This window comes from Chanodichthys erythropterus, chromosome 12, assembly GCF_024489055.1.
Source record: "Chanodichthys erythropterus isolate Z2021 chromosome 12, ASM2448905v1, whole genome shotgun sequence".
NCBI lineage: Eukaryota > Metazoa > Chordata > Actinopteri > Cypriniformes > Xenocyprididae > Chanodichthys > Chanodichthys erythropterus.
The window spans coordinates 35,051,060-35,064,654 of record NC_090232.1 but is presented as its reverse complement, the minus strand read 5'-3'; the positions used below and the strand labels follow the sequence as shown (position 1 = coordinate 35,064,654).

At 51.8% G+C, this 13,595-nt stretch overlaps 1 protein-coding gene across 1 annotated transcript in view; it reads right to left on the bottom strand.

The window, feature by feature from the left end:
- The window catches only part of LOC137031571 (von Willebrand factor A domain-containing protein 7-like), a 28,069-nt gene extending 22,715 nt beyond the window's left edge, over nucleotides 1-5,354 (bottom strand). The window contains exons 1-4 of the mRNA XM_067402604.1: nucleotides 5,276-5,354; nucleotides 4,962-5,037; nucleotides 4,620-4,808; nucleotides 3,437-3,715 (exon numbers count right to left, since the gene is read on the bottom strand). Coding sequence (XP_067258705.1) covers nucleotides 3,437-3,715; nucleotides 4,620-4,808 — 468 coding nt within the window. The 5' untranslated portion in view covers nucleotides 4,962-5,037; nucleotides 5,276-5,354. The remainder of the gene's footprint in view (nucleotides 1-3,436; nucleotides 3,716-4,619; nucleotides 4,809-4,961; nucleotides 5,038-5,275) is intronic.
- Between the last annotated feature and the right edge of the window lie 8,241 nt (nucleotides 5,355-13,595).

The following is a 13,595-nucleotide window of genomic DNA, read 5'->3' as shown; positions in this document are numbered from 1 at the left end:
AAATGACCAAGTATTTCAATATTTTTCTTATTGAAAACTTGACTATAGGTACATCGTGTACTAAGACTGAGGGAAAATGAAAAGTTGTGATTTTTCTAGGCCGATATGGCTGAGAACTATACTCTCATTCCTGCATAATAATCAAGGAACTTTGCTGCCGTACCATGGGTGCAGCAGGCGCAATGATATTATGCAGTGGCATTTCTTATAATAAATAATGATGAAAGCATTATCTTGTAACTAAGAAATGCTTTTTTATATGGTTGTATAAAAAATTACTCTGTGTGTTTTTTTTGTGTTCTTGTTTATATTACATCATGGGGCCATCCCCACGATGTATTAAAAACCTGAGATCACCTACATTGTGGGGTCCAGCCAGCGGTCCCCACGAGGGAAATGGATTAATAAACATACTAAAAGATGTTTTTTTGAAAATGTAAAAATGCAGAATGTTTCCTGTGATGGTTAGGTTTAGGGATAGGGGTAGTGTAGGGGGATAGAATATACAGTTTGTACAGTATAAAAACCATTAAGCCTATGGAGAGTCCCCACTAAGATAGCAATGCGTGTTTGTGTGTGTGTGTGTGTGTGTGTGTGTGTGTGTGTGTGTGTGTGTGTGTGTGTGTGTGTGTGTGTGTGTGTGTGTGTGTGTGTGTGTGTGTGTGTGTGTGTGTGTGTGTGTGTGTGTGTATATATACATCAAACACATCAATCTTAATAACTACTATTCATTTTGTATTTTTAATCATTTATATAATTGTTAATGGCTGGAAGTGAAAAAGCCTTAAATTCGGGTTATATTTCTGCAATTTTCATCCATTTCTTTGCTAAGTACATTGATGTTGTGTCAAATAAGAGATAAATGTATTGTTTTTTGTGTATAAACAAATAGTATTTTATCATTTTAATAGTATCTTTCCTTTAAATGGAAAGACGAGTTTTATTAGCTTGCACACAAAGCTAATCTCAAGGTCAAACCATTAGCCTTACTGAAAGATAGACTGCTAAAGAATTAAGCATGTGAACTACAAACACTAAATGTTTTGTGATTCATTAATTTACAAATAAATACATCATATATTGTTTCGTAGAGCAGATTATTTTCATAAATTAACTTTTTTTTAAAGATGGGCTTGAATGGTATAATGCCACAAAACGCATGCAAACTATAGCTAACACAAGCTAAACTTGAATGAAAGATGCTTAGTCCACATTATATTTAAGATCCATAAACATATCTTACATTTTTAAAGAAAAACATTGTCTTTTTTCACCGTTACTCACTGTGGAACCATTTAAGCCCACCTTATGTTTCAATTTGGAACCCCTCTAATTACAAACTTTGATCAGTTTTCTATGTGAAAGTGTTTAATGATAACATTCTGTCTGTTTTGTCCTAAAGTTGCCTTATGTATAACCGGACATAACTTGGGAGCCAAGCCGAGTTAAGGCTCGAGACTCCGGGCATGGAGAGGTCCCAGAGGGACCCTACTTTCCCCACAGTCCCAAGACTGATAGATATTGCAACTTCCTGTCCAGATTTGACCGGGCATAACTTGGGACCCAATCTATATTGGGGCTCCAGATTCCGGGCATGAAGGGGTCACCCAGTGGGCCCTCTATGTTGGGAGTATGGAGCCCCAGCTCGGCTTTCTTCACTTCCTGTGGAATTATGACCGGGCATAACTCGGGAGCCAAGTCGACTTAAAGGATTAGTCCACTTTCAAATAAGAATTTTCCTGATAATTTACTCACCCCCATGTCATCCAAGATGTTCATGTCTTTCTTTCTTCAGTCGAAAAGAAATTAAGGTTTTTGATGAAAACATTCCAGGATTATTCTCCTTATAGTGGACTTCAACGGCCTTCAGATGGTTGAAGGTCAAAATTACAGTTTTAGTGCAGCTTCAAAGGGCTTTAAACGATACCAGACGAGGAATAAGGATCTTATCTAGCGAAACGGTCGGCCATTTTCGAAAAAAAAACACAACTGTATATGCTTTATAAACACAAATTATCGCCTTGAACGTGCTTCCGCTTTTCGCATTCTTCAAAAAGCTTACGCTGTATATCCTACACCTTCCCTATTCAACTTACGGAATGAACGCGGCGCCAGTTTCGTTTTTTTATTTTGATTTTTAATATGTACACTTACCATATCCTTACTGTATTTTTAATAGAAGTAAATGTTGACAAATATTGTTGACTGGATGTTTAAAATAATATTAATATTGAAAGCTTAAAGCTGCAGTCCGTACGTTTGCCTCCATGTCGCCATCTCTGTTTGAAACCTGCAATTATTATCATCTTTATGTGGGTTGTGCATCGGCACAGCTCCTCAGTGCGGATGAATCTAATGTTTTGAGGAGAATGTTTGCTGTCAGTCACCACACTGGAATGGCAGATTCTGTCTTGGAAATATGACCAAAATAAGAATTTTCAACGGAAAATGTCACCTGAACAAGTAAGTAACAAATCAGCCATTTTTGTTCTGACCAACTGAGAAAAAAAGCATTAAAATAATTACCAATAGTGATTAAATCTGACGATCGCTTAGCTCACATCACATCAAATTATTATTACGGTTATACTATGTTCTCAAATTGTTAATGTTAACAACATCAGCATTGCATGACAACATGTATTTAGTGTGTATTAGCGTTACCTGTGGATTTCAATTTCTGTACAGTCTAATCTCTAATTGTCCATTTGTCATACCATACAATGCTGCTGTGAGAAAAGGCTATAAATGATCCGCCACCTGCAGCATCCTCACCATAAACCAGGGGTTTCCAACCACATTCCTAGAGCCCCCCCAAAACTGCATGTTTTCCATGACTCCTTCAATCACACCTGATTCAGATCATTAGCTCATTAGTCAAGACTCCAAGTCCTGAAATGGGTGTGTCAGACAAAGGAGACACTCAAAATGTGTTGGGGGGGCTCCAGGAATGTGGTTGGGAACCACTGCCATAGACTGTATAAGATACTCACATGATATAGCCTACAAGCTGGGACTCCTTCTTTATGTAAACAGACGTGACGTGATGACACAAAGACAAACGGCGGCATGCTCAAATTTCCAGCGGAAATCTACCAGTAGCACTCAAATTAGAAAACATTATTACAAGCTTACCATTGTAAATCGGGTAAGGTAAGGAGATAGTTTTGAACACTGGCTGGTTATTTGCAAAAATAGATTTTGGATCATTTTTAACCAAAAACAGTTACAGACTGTAGCTTTTTTTTTTTTTTTTTTTTTTTTTTTTTTGCTAGAAATCTTTTAGAGAAACACGTGACAACCATAAACAAAAGCATTTCTTATAATAACTATATAAATGTGTTGACAAATAGTTAATAAGTAAATCCAGGTCCTTGAATAATTTTGTAGCAATATGCTTGTCATAGTCACTGACTGTATCGCCCCTCTCACCCACCTGCAGTGTGTGACACACTCGCCCCAGTGATTCTCTGGCAGACTGAAGGTTGTCTGTACGGACATTTGCTTTAATGGCTGCAATCCCCTGAATGATGAGGTTGCGCCCCTCAGTGAAGGCCTCGTTGTTGAAGTGGTGTGGTGCACTGCTCATGAAATCACGGTCCACAAATCCATTCTGCATGTAGATCTGATTCAGTGCTGTGCGAAACTTGGCTCCCGAAACCTCACCTGTGGCCGTGCCCAGACATGCACGCAGCAGCTCTTCGGGTGATGAGCCCTGTGTTACAGTGGAAAAAAAGTTATTTGTCATCATTTTGAGTAAACATGACATTTCTCAGAACAAAGTTATTGTTTGTCTTCAGAAAAAGTTTTCATGGCATGTTTATAGTGCTTTTTATGCCCCTACTTGTCAGTGGTTTGCGGTGGTATTTTAAAATGAGGAGGCAAAGTTCTCACTTTTTTTTTTATATACTGTATATCAAATGTAAATTTATGTCCGTTATTCTTAATTTTCCTGGTTAAATAAGCATGACACAAAAAAGAGAGACCAAATACATTGCTACTTTTTTTTTTTTTTTTGCAATAACTATGTAATTAATTATTTATTAGTTTGTGTTTTTACACTTTTTTACATTTATTCCAAAATAATAATTAAAAGCAGTACAATTTACAAAATACATTAATGCCACACACTCACAGACAGACGGTACTTTAATTTCCCCCGGCTGATTTGTTCACTAAAACCCCCCACAGTCATCATGTTTTCAGGCCATTTTAAGTTTGATTTTGATGTGACATAAAGCGGTGAAATGAAATCACCGCTTTATGTCACAAGTTGTATACTTTTTAATTAGTCTTCCCATTAACGCCATCATTGCCTTCATTCAAGTCCAATGAGAACGTGCACGAAAACAAGAGGATTTATCGCGTGAACCAATCATCTTTACCCAATAAAGTTTTCTACAACTATAGGGTATTTACTGTAGTAAAAACTAAAATATACTAGACAACAGTATTTATTACAGTTTATCGATTCACTAGTTAATACCTCAGTATGCTGTTCATGTATACAGTATACTGCAATTTACTATAATTTTGTATAGTAAATACTATAGTATTTTTTTCACTGCCTCCCTTGCCTCCTTGGAGGAAACACCCCTGCAGCTTGTACATAAACTCACCGTTGGATCGAATTCTCTTCCTTCAGATTTAGCCACTGCTTCACACACCTCGTGGATCTTTGCCATCACAGCATGACCAGTAATGGTCACATGGGTGTTTCCGCTACCCCCAACTGACAGAAATGCCTGCACGCTGGACACCACTAGTGCGATCAGGGCCACGACGGGCACAGATGACTTCATGATCATCTGAGTTAGGAAAAATGCAATTTTGTAATTTAGAAAAAATAAAAATATATATATATATATATGCTAATGGGATGTATTCATCATATAGAATAGAATAGAATAGAATAGAATAGAATAGAATAGAATAGAATAGAATAGAATAGACCTTCTTACCTTCTACATTCAAGGTACCTTCAATCTGTCTCGGTTCCTCCTGTCTGTCCCCTTGATTATGGATCCTTGTTAGGCTCTGATGACATACATTTATACATTGTCTTATCTCACAGTGAACAGAAGTTGTCATGCAATCAGACCTCAGCAAATGATTAACTATGATGGAGGAATTATATTATTAAAACATTGCTACCTTTAAAATATTGTATGACATCTCAAACATAAAAAGTAAAAAGCATACCTATGATAGCCTTCGTTAAATGTGAAATAATAAAAACATGTTTGGAAACAACTACAGCAGTAATAAAACTAACCTGATGCTAACTGTTGAGTGAGGCTCCAATCCATAAGACCACCTTTGACCATTCACATAAAAACTTCTACATTGCCTCATTTTAACATGCATTATGACTTTCCAGTAAAAAGTTTTCCCGAGTTTCATAATCTTTGGAAACAATAGTCACATTCTGCAATAGGACCACACCTGTTCTTGCACATTGAGGTTCCAGAAACTTCAGGAAGTTGTTCAGTCAATAAAATTATCGACCGCATGGCATTACAGGTTCAGTGAATGTTCCTTATGCATTAGTAATACATTATTGTGACTAACTAGTTAATAATCTCATCATTACTCTTGTATTATTCACTTACTTTATTTAAAGGTTCACCAAGTAAATTTTCCCTCATTAAAGAAAAGGTTTTATGCATAAATAACAATTAGGTTTTCAAAAACAAACCTGAATATATGTCACGGCACACACGAAGACAAACAGGGTAGGTCCAATTGCAGGTATTTATTGGGGTAATCCAAAGCGTAAATCCAGAAACAGGCAAGGGTCAAAATCCATGATAACAGTCCGTACACAAAACAAGAAAAACACAACGAAAACCAAAACAGAGAAACCAGGAACGTTCGTGAAGACACCATAACAAGGGCAGAGACAAACCAGGTATAAATAGACAGACACTAATGAATAAACACAAAACAGCTGTGTGCAATGAGTGGGATAATGAGTCCAGGAGTGAGTATGGGTAATGTAGTCCAAGGGGTGAAAACAAGAGTCCGGAATGGAGTGCCCTCTAGTGGCTGACTAGGGCACTCTCACTAGTGATCATGACATTACCCCTCCTCAAAGGAGCGGCTACCAGACGCTCCACCAGACAACAAAAACAAAAAACACAAAAACTCAGGAGGGAGGTGGACAGGAGGAGGATCAGGGGGAGGGATGGTGGGCCAGGACCAGAGCCCCCAACCAAAGGCCAGGGGGGAGCCGGTGGAACAGACCACGGGGGCTCTAAGAGGGTCGGGGTCCTGGCTGAATGCCAGGGCGGCACTGGAGGAACTGACCAGGCGGGTTCCCTGGGGTCTGGAGTCCTGGCTGGTTGCCAGGGCGGCGCTGGAGGAACTGACCAGGCGGGTTCCAGCGGTTCCAACGGCCGGGGCAGTGGCAGCAGGGCAGGAAGCCTAGACGACGGCGGCAGGGCAGATATCCTGGGCGGCGGCGGTGGCGGCAGGGCTGGCGGCCTGGGCGGCGGTGGCGGTGGCGGCAGGGCTGGCGACCTGGGCGGCGGTGGCGGTGGCGGCAGGGCTGGCGACCTGGGCGGCGGCGGCGGCGGCAGGGCTGGCGGCGGGGCTGGCGGCCTGGGCGGCGGCGGCAGGGCAGAAGGCTTGGATGACGGCGGCAGTACAGAAGATCTGGGCGATGGCGGCAGGGCAGACCAAGGTTGCTCTGTGGCCGTGTCAGGGAGAGCGGGCAGCTCGGGGACGACCTCCGTGGTCGTATCAGGAAGAGCGGACAGCTCGGTGATGGCAGCAGGCTCGGGCTGCTCAGGCGGCAGGGCAAGGCGCTTCGGTGGCGCCGGCAGGGCAAGGCGCTTCGGTGGCGCCGGCAGGGCAAGGCGCTTCGGTGGCGCCGGCAGGGCAAGGCGCTTCGGTAACCCACGAACAACCACCAAAGTGGTCTCCAGGCCTTGTAGGACGGAGGAAGCCCTTTTCCTCCTTCTCCTCCGCTTATGAGGGTGTGGCGGTGGCTCACCCAAAGTGGACTCACTGGCTGGAGCGGGCTCTGGAGCGGACTCACTGGCTGGAGCGGGCTCTGGAGCGGACTCACTGGCTGGAGCGGGCTCTGGAGCGGAATCACTGGCTGGAGCGGGCTCTGGAGCGGACTCACTGGCTGGAGCGGACTCACTGGCTGGAGCGGACTCACTGGCTGGAGCGGACTCACTGACTGAAGCGGGCTCTGGAGTGGACTCACTGACTGGAACGGACTCACTGACTGGAACGGACTCAATGACTGGAGCGGACTCAATGACTGGAGCGGGCTCTGGAGTGGACTCACTGACTGGAGCGGGCTCTGGAGTGGACTCACTGACTGGAGCGGACTCTGGAGCGGACTCTGGAGCGGACTCTGGAGCGGACTCTGGAGCGGACTCTGGAGCGGACTCTGGAGCGGACTCTGGAGCGGACTCTGGAGCGGACTCACTGGCTGGAGCGGACTCACTGGCTGGAGCGGACTCACTGGCTGGAGCGGACTCACTGGCTGGAGCGGACTCACTGACTGGAACGGACTCAATGACTGGAACGGACTCACTGACTGGAGTGGGCTCTGGAGTGGACTCACTGACTGGAGCGGGCTCTGGAGTGGACTCACTGACTGGAGCGGACTCTGGAGTGGACTCACTGACTGGAGCGGACTCTGGAGTGGACTCACTGACTGGAGCGGACTCTGGAGCGGACTCTGGAGTGGACTCACTGACTGGAGCGGACTCTGGAGCGGACTCTGGAGCGGACTCACTGGCTGGAGCGGACTCACTGGCTGGAGCGGGCTCTGGAGCGGACTCACTGGCTGGAGCGGACTCACTGACTGGAGCGGACTCACTGGCTGGAGCGGACTCACTGGCTGGAGCGGACTCACTGGCTGGAGCGGACTCACTGGCTGGAGCGGACTCACTGGCTGGAGCGGACTCACTGGCTGGAACGGACTCACTGACTGGAACGGACTCACTGACTGGAACGGACTCACTGACTGGAGTGGGCTCTGGAGTGGACTCACTGACTGGAGCGGGCTCTGGAGTGGACTCACTGACTGGAGCGGACTCTGGAGTGGACTCACTGACTGGAGCGGACTCTGGAGCGGACTCTGGAGCGGACTCTGGAGCGGACTCTGGAGCGGACTCTGGAGCGGACTCACTGGCTGGAGCGGACTCACTGGCTGGAGCGGACTCACTGGCTGGAGCGGACTCACTGGCTGGAGCGGACTCACTGGCTGGAGCGGACTCACTGGCTGGAGCGGACTCACTGGCTGGAGCGGACTCACTGGCTGGAGCGGACTCACTGGCTGGAGCGGACTCACTGGCTGGAGCGGACTCACTGGCTGGAGCGGACTCACTGGCTGGAGCGGACTCTGGAGCGGACTCTGGAGCGGACTCACTGGCTGGAGCGGACTCACTGGCTGGAGCGGACTCACTGGCTGGAACGGACTCACTGACTGGAACGGACTCACTGACTGGAACGGACTCAATGACTGGAACGGACTCAATGACTGGAGTGGGCTCTGGAGTGGACTCACTGACTGGAGCGGGCTCTGGAGTGGACTCACTGACTGGAGCGGACTCTGGAGTGGACTCACTGACTGGAGCGGACTCTGGAGCGGACTCTGGAGCGGACTCTGGAGCGGACTCTGGAGCGGACTCACTGGCTGGAGCGGACTCACTGGCTGGAGCGGACTCACTGGCTGGAGCGGACTCCGTGGCTGGAGCGGACTCACTGGCTGGAGCGGACTCACTGGCTGGAGCGGACTCTGGAGCGGACTCTGGAGCGGACTCACTGGCTGGAGCGGACTCACTGGCTGGAGCGGACTCACTGGCTGGAGCGGACTCACTGGCTGGAACGGACTCACTGACTGGAACGGACTCAATGACTGGAACGGACTCACTGACTGGAGTGGGCTCTGGAGTGGACTCACTGACTGGAGCGGACTCTGGAGTGGACTCACTGACTGGAGCGGACTCTGGAGCGGACTCTGGAGTGGACTCTGGAGTGGACTCACTGACTGGAGCGGACTCTGGAGCGGACTCTGGAGCGGACTCACTGGCTGGAGCGGACTCACTGGCTGGAGCGGACTCACTGGCTGGAGCGGACTCACTGGCTGGAGCGGACTCACTGGCTGGAGCGGACTCACTGGCTGGAGCGGACTCACTGGCTGGAGCGGACTCACTGGCTGGAGCGGACTCACTGGCTGGAGCGGACTCTGGAGCGGACTCTGGAGCGGACTCACTGGCTGGAGCGGACTCACTGGCTGGAGCGGACTCACTGGCTGGAACGGACTCACTGACTGGAACGGACTCACTGACTGGAACGGACTCAATGACTGGAACGGACTCAATGACTGGAGTGGGCTCTGGAGTGGACTCACTGACTGGAGCGGGCTCTGGAGTGGACTCACTGACTGGAGCGGACTCTGGAGTGGACTCACTGACTGGAGCGGACTCTGGAGCGGACTCTGGAGCGGACTCACTGGCTGGAGCGGACTCACTGGCTGGAGCGGGCTCTGGAGCGGACTCACTGGCTGGAGCGGACTCACTGGCTGGAGCGGACTCACTGGCTGGAGCGGACTCACTGGCTGGAGCGGACTCACTGGCTGGAGCGGACTCACTGGCTGGAGCGGACTCACTGGCTGGAGCGGACTCACTGGCTGGAGCGGACTCACTGGCTGGAACGGACTCACTGACTGGAACGGACTCAATGACTGGAACGGACTCACTGACTGGAGTGGGCTCTGGAGTGGACTCACTGACTGGAGCGGGCTCTGGAGTGGACTCACTGACTGGAGCGGGCTCTGGAGTGGACTCACTGACTGGAGCGGGCTCTGGAGTGGACTCACTGACTGGAGCGGACTCTGGAGTGGACTCACTGACTGGAGCGGACTCTGGAGCGGACTCTGGAGTGGACTCTGGAGTGGACTCACTGACTGGAGCGGACTCTGGAGCGGACTCTGGAGCGGACTCACTGGCTGGAGCGGACTCACTGGCTGGAGCGGACTCACTGGCTGGAGCGGACTCACTGGCTGGAGCGGACTCACTGGCTGGAGCGGACTCACTGGCTGGAGCGGACTCTGGAGCGGACTCTGGAGCGGACTCACTGGCTGGAGCGGACTCACTGGCTGGAGCGGACTCACTGGCTGGAGCGGACTCACTGGCTGGAGCGGACTCACTGGCTGGAGCGGACTCACTGGCTGGAGCGGACTCACTGGCTGGAGCGGACTCACTGGCTGGAGCGGGCTCTGGAGCGGACTCACTGGCTGGAGCGGGCTCTGGAGCGGACTCACTGACTGGAGCGGACTCACTGGCTGGAACGGACTCACTGACTGGAACGGACTCACTGACTGGAGCGGACTCACTGGCTGGAGCGGACTCACTGGCTGGAACGGACTCACTGGCTGGAACGGACTCACTGGCTGGAACGGACTCACTGGCTGGAACGGACTCACTGACTGGAACGGACTCACTGACTGGAACGGACTCAATGACTGGAACGGACTCAATGACTGGAACGGACTCAATGACTGGAGTGGGCTCTGGAGTGGACTCACTGACTGGAGCGGGCTCTGGAGTGGACTCACTGACTGGAGCGGACTCTGGAGTGGACTCACTGACTGGAGCGGACTCACTGACTGGAACGGACTCACTGACTGGAGCGGACTCACTGACTCTGGAACGGACTCACTGACTGGAGCGGACTCTGGAGCGGACTCACTGGCTGGAGCGGACTCACTGGCTGGAGCGGACTCACTGGCTGGAGCGGGCTCTGGAGCGGACTCACTGACTGGAGCGGGCTCTGGAACGGACTCACTGACTGGAGCGGACTCACTGACTGGAACGGACTCACTGACTGGAACGGACTCACTGACTGGAACGGACTCACTGACTGGAACGGACTCTGGAGTGGACTCACTGACTGGAACGGACTCACTGACTGGAACGGACTCACTGACTGGAGCGGACTCTGGAGTGGACTCACTGACTGGAGCGGACTCTGGAGTGGACTCACTGACTGGAGCGGACTCTGGAGCGGACTCTGGAGTGGACTCACTGACTGGAGCGGACTCTGGAGCGGACTCTGGAGCGGACTCACTGGCTGGAGCGGACTCACTGGCTGGAGCGGGCTCTGGAGCGGACTCACTGGCTGGAGCGGACTCACTGACTGGAGCGGACTCACTGGCTGGAGCGGACTCACTGGCTGGAGCGGACTCACTGGCTGGAGCGGACTCACTGGCTGGAGCGGACTCACTGGCTGGAGCGGACTCACTGGCTGGAGCGGACTCACTGGCTGGATCGGACTCACTGACTGGAACGGACTCACTGACTGGAACGGACTCACTGACTGGAACGGACTCACTGACTGGAGTGGGCTCTGGAGTGGACTCACTGACTGGAGCGGGCTCTGGAGTGGACTCACTGACTGGAGCGGACTCTGGAGTGGACTCACTGACTGGAGCGGACTCTGGAGCGGACTCTGGAGTGGACTCACTGACTGGAGCGGACTCTGGAGCGGACTCTGGAGCGGACTCACTGGCTGGAGCGGACTCACTGGCTGGAGCGGACTCACTGGCTGGAGCGGACTCACTGGCTGGAGCGGACTCACTGGCTGGAGCGGACTCACTGGCTGGAGCGGACTCACTGGCTGGAGCGGACTCACTGGCTGGAGCGGACTCACTGGCTGGAGCGGACTCACTGGCTGGAGCGGACTCACTGGCTGGAGCGGACTCTGGAGCGGACTCTGGAGCGGACTCTGGAGCGGACTCACTGGCTGGAGCGGACTCTGGAGCGGACTCTGGAGCGGACTCACTGGCTGGAGCGGACTCACTGGCTGGAGCGGACTCACTGGCTGGAACGGACTCACTGACTGGAACGGACTCACTGACTGGAACGGACTCAATGACTGGAACGGACTCAATGACTGGAGTGGGCTCTGGAGTGGACTCACTGACTGGAGCGGGCTCTGGAGTGGACTCACTGACTGGAGCGGACTCTGGAGTGGACTCACTGACTGGAGCGGACTCTGGAGCGGACTCTGGAGCGGACTCTGGAGCGGACTCACTGGCTGGAGCGGACTCACTGGCTGGAGCGGGCTCTGGAGCGGACTCACTGGCTGGAGCGGACTCACTGGCTGGAGCGGACTCACTGGCTGGAGCGGACTCACTGGCTGGAGCGGACTCACTGGCTGGAGCGGACTCACTGGCTGGAGCGGACTCACTGGCTGGAGCGGACTCACTGGCTGGAACGGACTCACTGACTGGAACGGACTCAATGACTGGAACGGACTCACTGACTGGAGTGGGCTCTGGAGTGGACTCACTGACTGGAGCGGGCTCTGGAGTGGACTCACTGACTGGAGTGGGCTCTGGAGTGGACTCACTGACTGGAGCGGACTCTGGAGTGGACTCACTGACTGGAGCGGACTCTGGAGCGGACTCTGGAGTGGACTCACTGACTGGAGCGGACTCTGGAGCGGACTCACTGGCTGGAGCGGACTCACTGGCTGGAGCGGACTCACTGGCTGGAGCGGACTCACTGGCTGGAGCGGACTCACTGGCTGGAGCGGACTCACTGGCTGGAGCGGACTCTGGAGCGGACTCTGGAGCGGACTCACTGGCTGGAGCGGACTCACTGGCTGGAGCGGACTCACTGGCTGGAGCGGACTCACTGGCTGGAGCGGACTCACTGGCTGGAGCGGACTCACTGGCTGGAGCGGGCTCTGGAGCGGACTCACTGGCTGGAGCGGGCTCTGGAGCGGACTCACTGACTGGAGCGGGCTCTGGAGCGGACTCACTGACTGGAGCGGGCTCTGGAACGGACTCACTGACTGGAGCGGACTCACTGGCTGGAACGGACTCACTGACTGGAACGGACTCACTGACTGGAGCGGACTCACTGGCTGGAGCGGACTCACTGGCTGGAACGGACTCACTGGCTGGAACGGACTCACTGGCTGGAACGGACTCACTGACTGGAACGGACTCACTGACTGGAACGGACTCAATGACTGGAACGGACTCAATGACTGGAACGGACTCAATGACTGGAGTGGGCTCTGGAGTGGACTCACTGACTGGAGCGGGCTCTGGAGTGGACTCACTGACTGGAGCGGACTCTGGAACGGACTCACTGACTGGAGCGGACTCACTGACTGGAACGGACTCACTGACTGGAGCGGACTCACTGACTGGAACGGACTCACTGACTGGAGCGGGCTCTGGAGCGGACTCACTGGCTGGAGCGGGCTCTGGAGCGGACTCACTGACTGGAGCGGGCTCTGGAGCGGACTCACTGACTGGAGCGGGCTCTGGAACGGACTCACTGACTGGAGCGGACTCACTGACTGGAACGGACTCACTGACTGGAACGGACTCACTGACTGGAACGGACTCACTGACTGGAGCGGACTCACTGACTGGAGCGGACTCACTGACTGGAGCGGACTCACTGACTGGAACGGACTCAATGACTGGAACGGACTCACTGACTGGAACGGACTCACTGACTGGAACGGACTCACTGACTGGAACGGACTCACTGACTGGAGTGGGCTCTGGAGTGGACTCACTGGCTGGAGCGGACTCTGGAGTGGACTCA